The 19,135-nt window shown below is 37.3% G+C and overlaps 2 protein-coding genes across 4 annotated transcripts; one reads left to right on the top strand and one right to left on the bottom strand.

Annotated features, from left to right (window-relative positions):
• Positions 1 to 212: 212 nt before the first annotated feature.
• LOC109863561 (armadillo repeat-containing protein 1-like) lies at positions 213 to 2,958 on the top strand. Its single transcript, XM_020443833.1, has 4 exons — positions 213 to 927; positions 1,011 to 1,346; positions 1,449 to 1,658; positions 1,736 to 2,958. The coding sequence occupies exons 1-4, from the start codon at positions 820 to 822 to the stop codon at positions 1,901 to 1,903; spliced, it is 822 nt and encodes a 273-aa protein (XP_020299422.1). The 5' UTR covers positions 213 to 819; the 3' UTR covers positions 1,904 to 2,958.
• A 1,489-nt stretch (positions 2,959 to 4,447) lies between these two features.
• Positions 4,448 to 19,034, bottom strand: LOC109863644 (mitogen-activated protein kinase kinase kinase 13). Of its 3 annotated transcripts, XM_020444013.1 has the most exons (13): positions 18,461 to 19,034; positions 17,898 to 18,035; positions 14,728 to 14,903; positions 9,657 to 9,934; positions 9,367 to 9,556; positions 9,093 to 9,284; positions 8,388 to 8,814; positions 8,074 to 8,300; positions 7,528 to 7,855; positions 7,017 to 7,444; positions 6,702 to 6,881; positions 6,411 to 6,612; positions 4,448 to 6,116 (listed from the first exon to the last, which is right to left on the bottom strand). In XM_020444013.1, exons 3-13 carry the CDS (start codon positions 14,868 to 14,870, stop codon positions 5,994 to 5,996), a joined length of 2,718 nt encoding a protein of 905 aa, XP_020299602.1. In that variant the 5' UTR covers positions 14,871 to 14,903; positions 17,898 to 18,035; positions 18,461 to 19,034; the 3' UTR covers positions 4,448 to 5,993. The 3 variants fall into 3 exon arrangements, with proteins under 3 accessions (XP_020299602.1, XP_020299603.1, XP_020299600.1); XM_020444014.1 differs by lacking the exon at positions 17,898 to 18,035 and having other exon boundaries at positions 9,666 to 9,934; positions 18,461 to 19,033; XM_020444011.1 differs by lacking the exon at positions 17,898 to 18,035 and having other exon boundaries at positions 18,461 to 19,033.
• Positions 19,035 to 19,135: the final 101 nt, after the last annotated feature.

The following is a 19,135-nucleotide window of genomic DNA, read 5'->3' on the forward strand; positions in this document are numbered from 1 at the left end:
TTTACTGCGTGCATATATTGTCAGATGTGTTAGCTAAGATATAAATAAATAATATTTATTAATCTTTTAAATACTTTTCGACTTTGATTGTCTTATTTTTTTACATACGCGACACATGCACAGTTCCTGCAAGTTTAAATGGACTTTTACAGCTGACGGAAACTGTGCACAGCTGCGAACAGCTGACAAAAACAGTGTCTGTGTGAGAGCATATTGATCCCTACCTATGTACGCGTAATATCATTTATCATCAAAAAAAGTCGTTAGATATTTTCTCGTTTTTTTTCACAAAGTGATAAGAGATTGTATTTTCTTTGTAAGAATTGGCGCACGACCGCATGTTCCGTTATCGACACCGTTGCTCTTTTCAGCAGCTTTGTTTATCATTTTGACGCTTCAGGCCTGTATACGTATATGTGTGTGTGTGTGTCAACTTTCTTTATCTCACCTCGGTGTCGATAAGGGCGACCGATAAACTCAAAGTGGCTGAAAAGTGGCGCGTGTCTCGATCGATTTTGATCAAATGCCAAATGTGACGCTCTCTGTGCTCTTTCATCGACATTCGAGACAGGGGTCTAATGTTGGTCGTTCAGACGGTTTCGAGATTTTGCGGGAATTGAGGTTAGGATAGTTTCTCTAGGTTACATTTGTATTGCCGTTACGTTTCGGCGTAATAACAACTCCTGATCCCGGAGAATTGACCGCAATCGAAAAACAAATACTTGGTGTAGCAAAAAGTTCTGAGTGAATCTCATACTTAATCGCGGAAACAAAATCTCAAGTGCGTTTCAACGTGTTATGTCAACATAACGGATAATAATGGATGGAGAGGATGCCATAGACGTGGACCCGCGCGAGCTGCACGAGACTCTTCAAACGTACAGAAAGCTCGCGGACGACTTCGCGAATCATGACACGATTTTGAAGGTAAATTAGCTCTGTGTGTACGTGAGATCGCAAAATAATTCCCAAACGCGCTTCTTATCATTGTTCTCTCATTTATGTTGCAGGACAAAACGGTCCTGTCCTACGTAGCCTACGTCCTGGAAGTACCTGATCTGGATGTGGTCACGTTAGCTTTAGATATTCTCGAGATATTTGTTAAAAATGTAGACAATTACATACACATAACGTCCACCTTTGGCGTGCGCGAATCTCTAGAAGCGATTATAAACAAGTACAGTCTGAGCGAACCAAAGATAGCTAATAGAGCACAGCACATCAAGGATGATATAGAACGTATGAAACCGCCTATATATAATTTACGCAGTCGTTGCCGACGGGTCATTGAACCAAAAAAATTAAAGACTCATGTGATAGTTTTACATGTTCAAGGATTGCTACCGGTAAGTGTGGATTTTCAATTGGTCTATTAATAATTGAACGTGAAAAATGAGTTACACATATGAGGTGATTGTAATAATATGTAATCACTAATAATTGATCAGGATACTCGGGCGGAATTGGAATCGATACTGATAAGAATCGAAGGTCTCATTTCTCTTGTCGTCGACGTGGAACACCAGCGTGTAACAATGCGCACCTTAAATAACGTCACAGCGAAACAAATCGCAGAAGCGATCGACAAAAATACGGATACCATGGAAGCGAGACTGGTTACAAGAAATAAATTCAATCAAGAATTTCTTGTAAAGCTGGTAAGTATTGCAATTTTTGTATTTCTTTCTTATATATTTCCGATTTTATATATAAAGTTATAATAAATGTTTTATAGCTACAGACAGGAGACAGTGATAGCGAGGAAATGCCTGATTATTTACCTGAGGAGGAAGAGGAGGATGATAAGGAAGGAGTCGTATCGTTATTTACTGGTTTAAAACAAAGCGCCTCCTCTTTGTATAAATCCACCACCGAATTTCTCAGCAATTCATTTTATTGGTAGAATCGACCTGTAATGATAATTGTTATCATTTACAATTGCTACAGTCATAATTTTACTCATTCAAACTTAATCTCTGTTTATTCCCTTGTGGAAAAGAATTTATTAAATTCGCATTATTACCACCAGGTGTTAACGCAGAAGAGAAATACTTGTAAACTTTTTTTTTTATGCTGATGTGACTAATCTCGTGTGATCATTTCAGAATCTCCGCGTTTCTATTCTAGACCGCAAAAGCAGAGAGAGCAACAAGTTTTTACAGTTTATAAGTATTACAAGCGAGATATGCCTCTTGCCTTCTCATTAGAAAATTGATATGTACAGACAGGTTTCTAAGTTTTTACATCTATATATATAAATTGTATTTGTAAGAAAAGAAAATATGTACGTTATATGTATATTTATGTACAGAGTTAGCTTTTTTTCATCATTTTTGTAGTTATGCACTGATTGTGCATATTTTAACTCGTGATTTAATAGTGCAAAATCAGTTGTGCACACACACAACTCGTATCTATACTCTCTACGATTAGTTTCTCGTCGAATTCTCTGATACGCTACTGTAAGTAATTTTCGATATGCTATGTACTGAAGATCTAATTAACTACTTGTGTAAAGAGAAACTGAACTTAATTGTAGAAACTTGTGAGACTCATAAATTATACGTGAATATTAAATGTACATGTGATAAGACATTCACGTCGTAATATCGTTTTTCTTTTTTTTCAATCAGAAATTCGATTCGACGTTTTATTGTGCAAAATGATTCGCAAAGTTTAGCGTTTTTGTATTTACAAAAAAATCGCTTGTGTACATATATGACGGCTATATACAATATGAATGTTTGTTCATAAAATTAATTAAAATAACGAGCAAAGATTTTAAAAAATGTTTAAAAATTATTTAAAACTTTACTGCTTTCCATATATTTCTCTCCTTATTAAACTATTTATAAATTTATTTACGCGTTATAGATCCTCCTATATTAAAAGAGGCATTTGGACCGAGAAGTGCACGTTTGGAGTCGAATATATTGCACCTATTGTTGCCTCTTTTCCGCGTTGCCGTTGGTTGGTTGATCGAGTCGAATCAAATCGGTAAGATCGAGAGAGTAAATAATGAAAAGCGATTTTGAGACAGTTCGTCGTATATGTAGAGAAAATTAAAAACGTAACTAAAGTCACGTGACAGGAAAGAGTAGAAAAACAACACGTGAAAATAACGTGACTGTGTAATTTATATTATATATAACATTAAATAATACATATTATACATATAATTTATTATATATTTATAATATTGTATTATATGTATTATATACATACTATAGTACTGACCTCCGCCGCGCGACCTTGGCGGGGTCATTGACCTCGGCCGCGCGGCCTTGGCGGGGTCACTGACCTCGGCCGCGCGACCGCGGCGGGGTCAATGACCTCGGTCGCGCGACTGCGGTGAAGTCACTGACCTCGGCCGCGCGACCGCGGCGGGGTCAATGACCTCGGTCGCGNGACTGCGGTGAAGTCACTGACCTCGGCCGCGCGACCGCGGCGGTGTTACTGACTTCGGTCACGTGATTACGGTATATATATATGTATACATATATGCGTATGTGTGTGTATTATATATAGATATAGAATATTACATATAATATATATAATATTCTCTTTTTTACACTTTTCCCTGTCACGTGTTGTTTTTCCACTTCTCTCTCTCACTATTTTTTGAGTTTGATTTTCATGCGTTATTTCTGACATTTCTCATATGTGTATTATGTGGTTTATAAGACGTATATACTATCTGTCATCGCGGTGACAGGTTGTGTTCACTGACAACACGTTAAATAAAAATAACAATAGCATGCGCGTAACGCGCGCCTGTGTTGTGCTAGTAGGATAAATTTGTTGGATTTGTATGAAGGAAAATATAAGAACATCGTGTAAATCAACTTTATTTTATGTATAACACAAATTTTGTGTACTGCTTCTATTATTGTATAATAATAGAACTAGTCAGTTTTGTATAGCTGCCCACGAAAAAAGGAACGATTATTATGCAACTACTCGCATAATGATGGATACAATATGTACGATCACTACAAAGTATACATTTCTCTCTCTGTCTCTCTCTATATATATATCTTATATAAATTATTCTCCGTTCAAATGAGCACATCAAAATCTTACTCTATTTTTCATTCTTACTCTCTAAGTTTCTTGTTGTTGTATTGTCTATATTTACAGATACCGATGTATATAATTGTCATTAAGGCAATTTGAGTTCAAAGCAGGTACAATAGATGGATGCAAAACATTGTTTCTTTCGGTAATTGAGTGGAACGCAATAATTCGTCGACATGCATTTTATGAAAGAGCTTATAATATAATAGTTATTATTATTATTATTAATAATAATAACGGTAATTAATGTGGAATGAGTATGAGGTTCACGTGCAGTCCGGTACTATTGTTGAGCTTCGTTTTGAAACTCGCGTGATCTGCACTACATTCAACTGTTTTTTTTTCTTTTTTTTTTTTTTTTTTTTTTCCCATACAACTCGCTTTTCTATATATAAACTATTATATATATTATATATAAATGCTTAAGCTCTTGAAAAAATCAATAAGTACATAGTTACCATAAACTTACGCTCTCTGATCTTAGCTGGCTTTCTGTAAAATAAAAAAATTAAATCTCCTTACGTATGAATATACATTTTTTGGAGATATACATGTACGAACATGATGCAAAATGTTTCTCCTGTTGTAAATAGGAAGTTTTCGGAAAATTTACATTTTTTTCTATTTTTTTCTCATTGTTCCTGATCTAATATCTTTCGTATTAGATTATATCATATGTAGCAAATATAAAAGATCATACAGGTACAACAATATCTTTCAATACATGCTTCAAAGACTAAATTGCATATATTATCAATTTTCTAACTTTCACTAGACATCTTCGATCGTCACAGTAGATGCATGCAAATTGCCATAGGCACTTATGTCAATAAAATTTGTATGTTTATCGCTATGTTGTACATTTTTTTCGTTACGACAGATCGTTCGTTAGATCATTTTTTTTATTTTTTTTTTTTTCAAGAGAACACATTCTCGAATAATACATTATACATAATATCATTTAGCCAGAAGTTTTCTTTACTCTTACGTGTGTTTGTGTACGTGTGTGACTCTCTCCTTTCGTCAGATAGTAATACATTTAGGGGAAAAACATGTTGTGGACATTCGCGAACATTCGCGTTAGCTGCCTCCAATTTCAACGTGCGGGGAAAACTTATTTCTATGGCAATGGGTATGCACGATTTCAAATGAAAATTTGTGACTCATGTGATACACACAGCGCATCCAAAAAGGACGCACAAAAATGAGATGCTATGAGGTAAACGAAATAAATATTACACGATTTCTCGTTTGAAATACATACGGACGTTAGACGGACATCCGTACTTTCTAGAACATTTGCTAATGACCAGTGATTCTTGGGACGCGAGACATTTGATGAATGACAGTAATATGCAGCGTTTGCAAACGAAATCCTTCGAAGCAGTATTTAGATTTGTTGGATGTAAAAATTTACACTATGGATCTTCATGATCATCACGCGCGATATAAAATCAATTATGTAACTCAAATCGCGATATTTGAGCAACGTTAAACTAATTTCTTGCAGATTTATGTATGTATGTATGATCAAGATTAAATATTGATCGAGATTGTTTTTTACGGTTCTATATAACATTCACTTCAGAGATGCAAAAAAAAAAAAAAAAAAATTGAATTGTACAAATTAGACTCAAATTCACGATCTTCTAAATTACAAAAATCTAATATTACATACTTCTTTAGCATATGTATTCTTATATATGTGGAAGTAATGTGTAAATGTGTGTTTACATATGTCATTATGTATATGAATGTGTATGTATATGTATGCGTGTATGTATATAAATAGATAAATATCTACAATATTCAACATAAATTGCAAAGTGAAGTATGTTTCAACTTTACTCAGGCAGTAAATCTAACTCTATTGTTCATAATTATAAATCACATATAAAAATTAATAGCTAATCTCTCTAAAATCTCTCGAATCCTCTGAAGCTCATCGTTCTCGCTGGTTGAGATGCGATGGTAACTTCACTGACTTCGTCTGTCTCTGATTCGCTCGATGCATCAGAGGGATCCCCTATTTCCTTCCTCTAAAGTTAATTAAATTTGAATAATTTAATTTTTTTTACATATACTTTTTGAATTTTTTATCTTACATTTTTCTCATAAAAGATACAAAATATCTATTTTGTAATTTATTCAGAGAGAAGGAAGAGAGATAGAAACCATATACTTAATTTATTAAAAAATTCAACTTTTGTTAATATATGCGTAATACATTACATAAAACATTAATAACAAAACTTTAAGTAAACAAATACGAAGATGTTAATATTGAAAATCCTAATTTAATTTAACGATATTAAACACATTAATTTACTTACTTTTTGAGACTGGTGTATAATATCACGAAAAGCCCTTTGAACTTCCGGGTTACTATCTAACGTGGAAGTTTGACTGGACGGAGGGTGTGAATATTCAGAAGTATTTTCCTCATCGGAAGCCAACACTCCTTGTACTCGTTTAAGAGTTGTCGGTTTAGATCTTCGTAATCTGCAGCCAGGACCTATTGGCCTCCTTGCAATACTGCATAATGTTTGACGTAAAAATATATTCTCAATTATAAAAATAATTATATATGTAAGATATTTTTATAAACATCTGATGAAACATACCTTCTTCGTCTAATGGAATAGTTGTTCGTGTAGCTCAGGTCTTCTCCTTCTTCATCTGACCAACTTTCTTCGCAAGCCTCGTCTTCGCGATCGTCTGTGGCGTTGTCCGCGGTAATTCGCATTTTAATGTCGGGTTGTTCTACATAGTGCCCAGGTAATTTACCTAAGTCTTCTTCATTCCTATTATAAAAATTTAAATAAATCGAGTTTATACTACATCTTGTGAATATTTTATTTCTTAAAAACTATGTTTATCTCATTAATTAAGAATAATATACAAAAATAAATCATATTCTTACAGATATTATACGATACCTGTGAGAAATCACATCACCGCCATTTCCGTTGTCAATAATAAGACGATTCGCGTTAATAATCTCGCTAACTTTTCTACCGAGGGTCTCCAGATTGTCGTCGTCGCTACAATCCTTCAAACGTTCGTTTCCATTCGCGTTATTCTCATTCAGAGGTTCGGGACTGGAGCACGAACTGATCTGCATCGGATAGTATGTTTCCGGTATTGGATTTCCGTTTAAACATTCCGTCGTTTGTTTATTCCACGAATGGAGGCAACATTTGTTGAGAGCATCCAAGGAAGTCTTTTCCGAAGAGAGCGAGCATGTGTTGTTTGCCGAGCATTTGTTCGCCGAGGTCGGTTGTGTTAACGAGTGATCTGTTTCGGTAATGTCCATTACGTCCGTTTGCGTTTGATTATCGATAAATTTTGCAGGTACCTCCGTGCTCTTTAATTGAACATTACATCATTATACTTAGTCCACGAAACGTCAATATAAAAAAATGACGCATATAGAATATCAAATCTCACCTTTCTTTCGCGATGAGGACTCGATCTAGGACTGGAACTCAGACCACAACCAGAGCCGACTCTGCGATGTCTATACTTGCGTTTGTACGAATTGTTCGATGCTAGAACAGTTTCCGGTTGATTCGATTCGTTCAATTGAGTGTACATGGTGGCTTTAACGGGATTCTGCGGTGAATGATCTGTTGGCGATGGTGGAGTAGTAGGCGTCGAAGAAGTGGAAAACCGTACTATTCCGTTCTGCTTGCGATAGAGCTTCTCCTGGGCTTTCAATAATGGTCGAACAAAGCGCTTCTTGTATTGCTTGTATCCCGTCGATTGCTGCTCTCTTCTGAAACACAAACCAGATAGATTTATTTCCTAATGTGTTAACATTTTACCGCATACGTATATCTCTTGATTTAAAAACGCGACAATTTGGGAATTGCTTTGCGCTGATGCAAAGTACAAGTACCGTGTTTCTAAAACAGCGCACAATATACCTTATTTTCTTATACGTACATAATAACGTTATATATATGTATTTTATAGTTACGAGATTTATCTCACTTTATCACATCTCGCTCCCGCAACTCCAATTGCAGCAACATAGAGTTCAATTCCAAATACAACTGATTAGTGATTTCGAGCTTGCGCTCGTAGTGCTCTCTGATATCCTGAGCGTGCCGTAATTCGTCTTTTCTCCGTCGAATCAGATCAGCCTCGAAACGCGGATCGTTATTAGTAACTACCGGTATCTGCTGCATGTGTTCTTGTATCTCTTTCTTCCATGATTGCTGTAACAAAAAGAATCTCGTTACGTTTACTGTTATCTCTCTGCAATCTCGATTAATAACTATAAAGCAAAAAACGCGGTGCATTACTTGTGCTTTGAAGTATTCGTCGGGTTTTGTGGCAAGCACCTCGACAGATGCGATGTTGAGGTGCATCTCGATGAGTTTGAAGGAAGGTCTATTACGCGGTTTGGCCGCCCAACACTGTCTGATTAACAGTCCGTAACCCTCCGGACAACTGGCCGGAATCGGCAAATGCAGAATATTGCTGCCCACGCCCCACATCACCGCGGAATAATCAACATCCTTGTAAGGTATTTCACCGCTTAGCAGTTCCCACAGTACGACACCGTACGACCATACGTCCACCTTCTCCGAACACGGATCATTCCTGATTACTTCCGGTGCCATCCACGCCACCGTGCCCGCGAACGTCATTTTCGTGCTGCTCTCGAGCATAGGCCTACTCGTGCCAAAGTCACTGATTTTCACTACTTCGTTTTGTCCAATGAGAACGCTACGGCAATACAATTATTTTATTATTTCAAATACAAACCGTTGCAATTTTTCCATCTATTTCAATTTACGAGACATCATTTTGCATCAATCGACTTCGTTTCGAATCAAATTTTGTTGTAAAGAGAAAAAAAAAGAAGAAAAAGAAAAGAGATAGAGATTTACAACTTCAAAATAGCAAAATGATACTAAAGAACTAAACTTTATGGGAAAAGAGATTTCAATTTGTACATACATTGAAGATAAATATGCTTGTATCTATTTTTATCATTCACTTACTTTGGACTTTTGAGATCTCTATGTATGATTTTGTGAGCATGAAGGTACGTCATCCCTGCAGCGATATCTTTTGACCATGACACCAATTTCTCTGGAGGAACCGGTCCTCCATTTCTCAAATAATCGTACAACGGTCCAAAAGGACAATATTCCATTATTATGCAATAAGAGGGAGATTTAGTACAAACTCCTCTGTAAATACGAACACAAAGATGAACATTTTATCTTACAGTACATACCATAAACAATGTATTACGAAAGTGACAAGACTCACTTGAATTGTACAATGTTCGGATGATTGAGCTTTCGCAAATGGCGTATATCAGTCTCTTTCGGTTCTTTTACTTTTTTTACAGCTACAGTTTCTCTATTTAATTTCCCACTAAATACCGCACCTTGAGCTCCGGACGCGAGCCATTGCAGCTCGCTAATGTCTTCAAAAGATATCTCCCAATCATCCGCGTCTAAAAAGCGCATTACATTAATCATCGCAAAAAGTTTTAATTAAACCAAAAAGAGAAAAACTTGTGAAAAGAAAATCATATAAAATAGATTGAAACTTACATGACTTACTTGAAAGGATCTTGATCTTTTCGTTAATAGCGGTTTTCGATAGCATGGAAAATACAGGTCGCATGCATCCGATTATGCCCTCGAGCCAACTCGATCGTTGGGAATCGATACTTTCCGGTCCGGTTGCGCATTTTGTTGCGCTGTTGTTGCTCGCGGAGTTATGATGATTGCTATTTGCCAATTGAACTTCTCGCAGCTCAGTGACCAACCTTTCGGGACTTCCCGCGATTTCACTTAATTGTGCGAGTTCTTCTTGGATACATAGCATGCTAAAAATTCGAAACTCATACCATCTTATATCTGATGTAAAATATCTTAACACAAATCTGATTCTTTATATTTGCCATTTGTACAACATAAATGTCGCAAAAATGTTGCGTATAAAATTAATAATTATTGGACACTAGAGAAAGCGGGAGAAATTTCCATTATCTTTGTATAAATTGCATAAAGAATTTGTATTGAAAGAAAACATGAATTTATCGCTCGTAATTTTATCTTTGTACAGTCCGATGAACGATAAGAAACGACATATATGTCACACGTCACGCCGTGCCGGTGATATCGACAAACTGTCTTGTACGCCGATAAATGTACTTATTCGGCGTTATTTGATCACATCACAGTTGCGTTTAAATCTCATTAAAACTGCCAAGTAGTAATAATTCCAATGTAAGTCGTAAATATTAATATCAATGCAGGTTGCGGATAAAAGCCAAGTTCATTGTTTTACATAAAAGAGATAAAAGTATTCTGTGTGCACTTGTGAGAAACTCACACTCATACGTATGTACATATTTTATTATATTCTATGCGAGAGGCACACGCACACGTGTGAAAGATATCGCGTGCGCGATAATAACACATTATTACAAATATTGATTTCTTATCGAATTACGGTGCTCTTTGAACATCAACTATCAGTTAACCAAATACAATGTAATTTATATACAATAAGAAAAAGAAGAAAAAATTCTTAATCAATCAAGACAAAATTTCTTTTTTCTAATACTTACTAATATATTCTTTTTCACTTAGTATTTTTTTCTATAAATATTTACGTTTTTTTTGTTTTTGGAGCATAATATTGTTACCCATCGCTGCCTAAAGGCAAGACTCTATTAGAAATAGCGTACGTTTATGTTTTCGCTCACAGCGTTTTTTCCAAGGTTACACGTGTCGAGAGGTTTGCGTTTGTGTCAATGACTTTTCACACACTGACGAACGTATTTATCTCTCATTAATACATCTGGTAAGCGCGCGTGAGAAATTTTTTTTTCTTTCATTACTACCGGAAGAAAATTATTGTCCGGGTTGCAACTCAAAACAAATAAAAAAATTAAAAAATATTTTAAAAAAATAAAAACTTGGTGATATTTTAACACTTCGATTATTACTTTTCTCTCAACAATTCACTAATTATAACTCTTTCAAATTACAATAAACTAGAGATAAAAGAAAAACAGAAAGTATAAAGTATATAGTATAATTTTTGTTTTCAACTTTTTTATTTTGGTATATTCTTGATTTGTTTTATATATTTTTCTGGTGCGTATATTTTATTTAATTTTTCTACTTTTATATTATTCCTATTTGTAAATTTGCATTATTTCACGTTATAAGTGTATCGAGATCGAACGAAACTAAAAATGTAGCCGAAACGTTTTAGAATTTATTGTCTAATAATTTTTTTTTTTTACCGCTCTTCCATCAGGCGCTTAGTTTGTATTTGTCTGTTTTTATTCAATCTTATCTTTAGATTAACCGCAAAAAATTTAAAAGACTCCTCTTTGGTGTAATTTTTATTACACAAATTATCTTCGATAATATCGCGTCGCGTTATCAGGCATTTTGTTCGTTATGCGATCGCGGCAAATCAGTGAACGGAATGCAACAATGTGAGGCGTGTAACGCGGATATTGATCGTGCTCTTTACACGCGATTGTGTTCAACCGCGGAGTGTATATCCTAAATTTAACTCTTGATAATACCGCTCTTACTCTACTTTTTAATTTTCCTAGTGTCTCGCGAACAGACTTTTTCAATTCGCAGAGAAGACCGAAATGTTAGCGTTCGTTGAACAAAATTTATATGAATAATATGGTAATACATGCATTTGTATGTGCTATATGTGAACTCACATGATATCAGTATGTGCAAAAAGTAAAGCAGAAATTTATACGCGTGAACAAAACGAATAAACAAGTATAAACAAGTTTTGGAGTTTGATGTTTGCATTAGCTATCAGCTGTTATGTGTGTGTATATATATACATGTAATTTTATTGATAACCGATGTATGCTCCGTTTTGCTTGAGAGTTCTATCCGAACACACACAAGTGATACGCAGATAAGTACAGTAGTTAAAAGTAGAACAGGTCTTCAATATTGCGCTGTGAAAAAGAAAAAATATCAAAAGAGAAACGGCTTGTATTTTCACACGCCGACGTTATCACGCCGCGTGCTTAATCGATGACAGAGTTGCTAGTTATATTAATTGTGGAATGTTATGCGGTATCTTTATGCGCTTTAACATATCACTGTGGCGAACAAGAAAAAATAACTCCAGTCTAGTTAAGAAAATATCCACTTCAGTTAGTTTTCCGTTTGGAGAAATATTTAAACGAGTGAAGATAAGAAGAATGAAACTCAATGAGAACGAGAAAAGAACAAAATATTTTCTATCTTTTCCGCTGAGATGAGCGAAAGAAGTTGGTGTAATCGAATTCGTCCAAAAAAAAGGGGCTGGGTCCGCACTTGCAAAAGTGTGGTCCCCATATAAGAGAGATACATATCTCGTTCCGTTTAAGGAAGGAGTGAAAATAGCCTTGAAATCACAAATAGTAGCGGCCTTGAGAGAGTATCACGTCGTGATCGGTGTTTTTAAGAGAAAAGGATCGCCTTCTTTGGAACAATCTTTCTTTATCCTGGTACGTATGTATGAGAGAGACCTAATGGCGTTTAACGTGCATTGCGCGAGCTAACATACATATACGCAGCATGTACAGCGATCACGCAAATGTATGTAGTGTGTACTTACGTGCATGCACGTTTATATCGTGGCCTTCGTATCAGCTGTCTGCTGGCGTCAGTCAATGAGAAGAAGATCGCGCTTGTCGCCGTAAACAATATATGCCTTAACAACGAATTGACAGATTCCATTGCAAAGTGCGATAAGTTCAAAAATAATCAATTTCCTTTTTGGATAATGGAAAAGTATTACATGATAAACCGTTAAACACGTTGAGTTTTGTTTCAAAGTCTCAGTTGCCATTATTTCTCGAGTTATTTTTTGTAGTTTGTTAATATGATTTTTATATATTGTCTTTTTTGCTCGCGTTTGTGCGATCGAGTTGCGGGTTTACTCGTTAATTCTGCAAAACATCCGATTGTGAGAAACGCGATTCGTATTTTTAGCATCATACATATGTATAAAAACTCCACTATTGTTTTTTTCAAGCGACGCGTAGATTTATATACAGCCAAGAGTTATGATTTAAAAAAATAACGAAATAAATCAAAAGTTAATGCACTCGCATGAAACACACATCAATTTTATTTTTAACTAAACTGAAACAACTCTCGCTTCGGAATGTTTATTGTTTCGTAAAATCTTCGCAGTAAAAAATTACAGACAATTGATAAACACGTTCAAAAGACGTGTGTGAAATCTTCTTTGGGGCACAATAACCTTTCTCGAAACAGGCAAAAAATTTCATGTTTTGACCGAGACAAATCAAAGACACCAAATAGTAAGGAGAAGAAACACCGTCATTTTTCTAAAGTACGTGAGAAATGCGCGAGGAAATCAACAACGCATAAATTGAAGATCTCCCATCTCAGAAGCATCTTATTCTTTTTGAAACACAGTGTATTCTCTCTAGGAGCAAGTGATACGCGAGCGAGACGTGACACGCAAAAGATCCAGAGCTGAGAATTAGCGATCGATCAGAAGGATAAATATTGAAAACACGGAGCACATAATAACGAAGAACGACGTTTCCGCTGTAAAACGACGAAATGACGAAATGAGGCGCGAGCGCGTTGTTATCAGGATCGCGTTACGAGCAAGCAAGCGCGTTTGGTTCAGACGCGGTAATTTGATTTCATATTTTCTCACGTCAAGGAAATTCTGGAGAAGCGACGTGGAGAGAAAGAGAGAAAGAAAGAGAATCCACCGCCTACCTCTTTTTCGTGGCGTTGCTGGCCACATCGCCGGCTGCCAGCGTGACGGGATTCTCGACGACGACGACGGCGGCGTCACCGCCACCGTCGCCGCCGTTGTTCTGCTGCGCCACTGGCTTCTTGAGGAAGAATCGCGCCAACACCATCACCACGCCGCGTGTAGCATATGGACGCGACACCGGGGGACGCAGCAATATGACGACACCGCACGTCGTCGTCGCAGTAAACCGAGTGTACGTTTTCAAGAGGCAGAAGTTCGCAATGAAGCGTACTCATTTACTGGCGTGGAAATACTAGTGTGGGATTGCGACCAACCACGCGACGTGACGCGAACACGAACGAGGCCTTATCTCGTTTCTCTCACTCTTACTCTTTCTCTTTCTGTCTTCCTCGCGCCTACTGTTTTTCTCGTTTTATCTCTTGTTATTGGATCTATCTCTTGTTCGTTACATATCCATAGCGCATCGACGGCGCACGTACGCAACGCGCGATACAGATATCATAATGCGCGCGCCATTTCGAATTTTATATACATAGGTACATACATGCATGTGCGAAAAGTTAGTGCCTCGACGGAACAAAACTTTACACTTGTAGACAAGAGTTTCCCGCTTTATTTCGAGGAAAGAAGGGATGCAAATGGAGTGCTCGAAGTATCATTAACAATTTCTGAAAAAATTCTGGGAGTTTGAAGTATCCCACTTTGACCTTAAGTACATGACTGTCAAAAACAAGAAAAAACCAAACTCTTCCAACTTGTATTATAGCCAATAATGATAAAGGTCACAAAACAAAAGAAAAGTAAAAACAAAAAAATAAATAAAATGTAATTAAATCTACAAAATTAAAATTAAGACTGAAGAAAAGAAGAAATTACCTGTTGGTAAATATATGAACCTCCGGATTGGGTGACGAAAGAACTACTCCACTCATGCCCGCGGACGTTCCCGTTTCCTCACTCTCTAGATTATACATTTTCGACTGTGTGTGAGTCTCTGTGGGTTCAGCAGGAGTATGCATTCTTGCCGTTGTGCCGTCGGGTTACTGCAACATCTAAAATCAAAACATTCGCATTCCTTTCACTATCCGGTGCATACTAATGTATGTAATCTTATCTCTCTTAAGTGTAATGTGTAAAAATCAGAATTTTGTATTATGTCATACAAGATGTTATCTAATAATAAGATCAGAGTTTCATAGAAAATGATTCATTTAAAAAAAAACTATTTCCTAGGTTAAAAATATAATTCTCGCATATCTATCAATCACATCAAGAAACGCTAATGTTACCACATCGAAGCGAGACGCCTAAACCTTTTGGTTTAATGCCTATTATGGAGGAGAAGCGGAGTGGAAGGCGGCCAGAGGTTTAATGGAATGCCGATCTAGTAAGAGGTATGGTATTTATCCGTCCGCATACCAAACCTTAGCACGATTTTGTTTTATTTTACACTCGCATTTCTTAGACCCCTCAGATCTTCTCGACCTCCTGTTATTTGCGCATTTCTTTCAATAATTAAGCTGTTCTCAAAGCAACAAAGAGTTATACGAAGTTAAGGCACAATTTCATAGACATGAAAAAATAAACATTAATCGGACAGTTTTATTTAAATATATACACGTATGTATATATATGTTTTTTTTATTTCTTAAACAAAAAATTTAAATTCAAATTTACTATCAATTTTAGTACCAATCGTCAAATAGATTTTGAAACGATAATTACAGTTTTACAAGTTCAGAACATAAGTTACCACAGCAAATAAAAAGTGAGTTGTATACATAATATTCGTTTCACGCACATCCCTCTTACATGAAGGGGATGAGAAACCAGGAACTCTCTTCTATGAGTCATACGTAGGTGTGCCCCCGATTAACCCTGTGAATACCTGGATCGAAGTCTTGTCCAGGTTACTTGAACTCGGCAACCCTTGAAACCAACCTTGAGCACGCTTGCGCGAAACTAATTCGTTTTCGACATCTTGCTCATTTTATATTAATTAATATCATATTTAATAGTTTTAATTTGTTTACAAATCAAATGTATCTTGAGAATAAAAATATGAAATGAAATGTTTGGAGCGAAAAAGAATTTTAAAACGCGAACGGGATGAGTGTGTATACTTGGAAAGAGCAACCGCGCTCCCCTATGTAATGTCCTCTAGAATTGCCAATTCAGTCGTGAATTTCAACGAGACCGGGTGTCACCCTTCCTATGTTCTAATTCTATGCACCCTGCATTCGATATGAATTGCAATTTCGATCAGATATAACTCGCATGCGGCCATCTGACTAAAAATATAGTAGCATCGCATATGCCAGTCTGTTATTTTTACACATCTATCTATACGAGAATGTCACATTGTGCGGCACTTTCTAAAAACAAACGAACAAAAAGATTATAAATCATTTTATGATCAGTCATACGAGACTGCGTCAAACATAATTCTACATTCATAGTCACGTTTTGAGAATCACTATCTCTCTTTACCTATTCAAAAGACTTGGGGGTGAAGATCAAAAATAAAAATAAAACGTATCTAACAGGTACGTTTCCTCACGAAAATTTTCTATAAAACGACAGTTTTATAGATTAGAAAACTTTTCTTTCGTTTTAGTCAATTGTATGTAGTTGTTTGAGAACCGCTCGCTACCTGCTCAAAAGATTAAGACGGTCCCCCGGTAAGAGACGACGATAGAAAATAGATTCCTGGCGTTTTGCAAGAATTTTCAGAAAATCAAACTTTATGAATATTAACGTCAGGAAAAAAATAACTTCCGTTTTTTTTATAAGTTTACAGACGTCTCGAGTCCGAATACGGATCGTAGATAATCGGAAACATGTTATTATTATTAATTATAATGCACCGTGTGAAGACTCATTTGAAAAGTATTGGCATTCTACAAGGAAGCGCACTTTACCGTTCGTGGTTTTGACACAAAAGAGCAAACTTTTGCTCCCCAGATAGTCGAGCTGACGAAGTTTCAGGGACAAAGCGGCGAAAGAAAAAGGTAAAAGATAAAAAAGAGATAAAAATCTATTTACAATGTCGTTAAAATAGATGGAACGCGGACTCGAACAGTGCGTATTATACATCAGGTGCTCACGCAAACTATACTCGTTACTTTTTATTTTGATCTTTTGCTGTAATAATTTCCTCGAATATCAACTATATGTTTTTTGTTGCGTGCGAAAGATAAATTCCAACTTTTCTTCGGAACTTTCGAGCCTGACAAATAAATCTTACTGTGAATGAAATAAAGAAAGTTCCTCGTCGAACGCATTAAAAGTAAAAATTCAACCTTGTATAAGATCAATAAAACATTCAAACGAAGCGTGTAATCCTAATTGCAATACGTGCGCTTTTGCGTACGTGTAAAGATAGAAGGGAAAAAAAGATGTAAGACAAAAATATACACCCGAGCGTAATCGGAAATAGTATCTCCGGTGTTTGTCCGGAGTGTAATATCGATCGGACCAAGTCGCCATATGAATGAAGCCGTCCCCTTTCGAACGCTCGTAAATAAACACGCGCGTCGTTAGGTCCGATCTTTTTAAAGGATAGTATTATAGTTATATATTTTCTGCTGCGCGTACATCCTGGCATTGAAATCACCAGTCAATACTAGCCAGTGATGGCGATGCCCCGCGGGCAACAGCCTGTAACGAGCCGATCTACTTTCGAGAACTAGTCCCAGGGACAATAAGCCGCTATTGGTCGCAACTATCAAGGCTGGCATTTCTCGCGGTTTCGCGTTTTTAATTTACGTCTTACACGCGTATATACTGACGTTAATATTTTTGAATAAATTAAAACAATTATGTAAAATATCGCATTATTTAATTATCTATAAATGTGCAATTCTGAGAATCAACTGCTTCTGGACATTTAATAGCAATTAACTTATCTCACCATTTTGAACTTAATGCCATTAGTGTCCCATTTAATACTAATGGGCGTTAAATTCGACATAATCAATACTTTCTCTGTTAAAATATTACCTTCTCATTAAAAAAAAAAACTTAGCTTTCTTTTATTTGCTTACATTTTGTCATTTTTTTCGATGTATTCTCCGTTACGCATTCAACTCTTAAGTCATTAAGAATTTATAGTCATCTTTGCAACAACGAAGTCGATCGATGTAAATCCGACTTAGTCGTTTCATTCTTTTTTCACTGCAAATCTGGAAAATAAAACATCTGAACATCTATATTGTAGCGTTCTCAACGCAACACACACACGCACACACACACACACAGAAATATAACATGCCAGAAAACGAGCGGTCCTTTGCGAATCGAGACGAATAGACGCGGTCGCGAGGCAAGCTTTCACTTTCCTCAGAGCTCGACTTGCACAAGCGAACGGATATTCGCGAGTAAGTCTTGCCTATCGTTCGCGTCGCGCGTACGCACCGAAACTCTCTACGGCGACGCCGAACATGAAGCCTTCCCGCGGTGACGAAGGATGGGGGTGAGTGCGACGCACTTGTCCCTCCAAAGAGTAGGAGAAAACGAGAAGGAAAGACAACGGGAAAGAGAGAAGACGGCGGCGCGGTTTATCGATCAGAAAGCGGCGCGCTATTCCGCTTCAAGTGTGTGTGCTCACCTGCATCTGGACGTTGCTCTCCGTGCTAACGGGATCCGACTGGACGCGAGATTGTCGTCATTCACGTCATCCGCTCTTTTTTGTCTGTGTTGAACGGCGTCGTCGTCGTCGTTGCCGCGACGCTACATCCGTCGTCTTCGCGGCTCGCCGCAGTCAGCGAAGATGTAGTCTCTAGTCGCGCGGGACGTCGTCGCCACGGGCACGAGTCTGTAGAGCACGTAATACATATTACACCGGCCCACAACGAGCCGAGCACGACGAGCGCCCGCTCGTTATTATCGCACGATTCCGATTCAGTTCACTCCGCAAGGTTTGCTCACTTGCACTGCGCGAACAACCCCAACACAACACCCCGACGCGCGACGCGTTCGACGGGCACTGGACAAAATGGCGTGCGTCATTGTCCCGCTACTCCGACGCCAGAGCGCGGCCTGGTCGGGTTGTCCGGTGAGAGAGACGGTGTGGGAACACACAGACAAGAGAGCCGCCAATCTCCCGCAATCTCTCCCTCGCCTCCGACGTCATCGTTGCGGACGCGCGGAGAGACGCAGCGACGGAGAAGAAATGAACAGGTTCCTTAGGCGCAGCCGAAACCACGCCTCTTCGCTATCCAAGTCGCGTCCTGCAAAGATCCGGAAAAACTTTGTGTATACATACAATAAAAAATCCAGAAAT

This window comes from Pseudomyrmex gracilis, unplaced genomic scaffold, assembly GCF_002006095.1.
Source record: "Pseudomyrmex gracilis isolate BER0280 unplaced genomic scaffold, ASM200609v1 scaffold_11, whole genome shotgun sequence".
Classification (NCBI taxonomy): domain Eukaryota; kingdom Metazoa; phylum Arthropoda; class Insecta; order Hymenoptera; family Formicidae; genus Pseudomyrmex; species Pseudomyrmex gracilis.

What these genes read in the sequence shown, in the direction of transcription:
- LOC109863644 (XM_020444013.1), bottom strand. Translation starts at nt 14,870, where the DNA reads ATGCATACTCCTGCTGAACCCACAGAGACTCACACACAGTCGAAAATG. An exon ending in GTTCATATATTTACCAACAG is followed by an intron (nt 9,935 to 14,727) that starts GTAATTTCTTCT and finishes TCGAATTTTTAG; the next exon opens with CATGCTATGTATCCAAGAAG. An exon ending in AGAGATCTCAAAAGTCCAAA is followed by an intron (nt 8,815 to 9,092) that starts GTAAGTGAATGA and finishes GTATTGCCGTAG; the next exon opens with CGTTCTCATTGGACAAAACG.
- LOC109863561 (XM_020443833.1), top strand. Translation starts at nt 820, where the DNA reads ATGGATGGAGAGGATGCCATAGACGTGGACCCGCGCGAGCTGCACGAG. An exon ending in ATCATGACACGATTTTGAAG is followed by an intron (nt 928 to 1,010) that starts GTAAATTAGCTC and finishes TTTATGTTGCAG; the next exon opens with GACAAAACGGTCCTGTCCTA. An exon ending in ATGTTCAAGGATTGCTACCG is followed by an intron (nt 1,347 to 1,448) that starts GTAAGTGTGGAT and finishes ATAATTGATCAG; the next exon opens with GATACTCGGGCGGAATTGGA.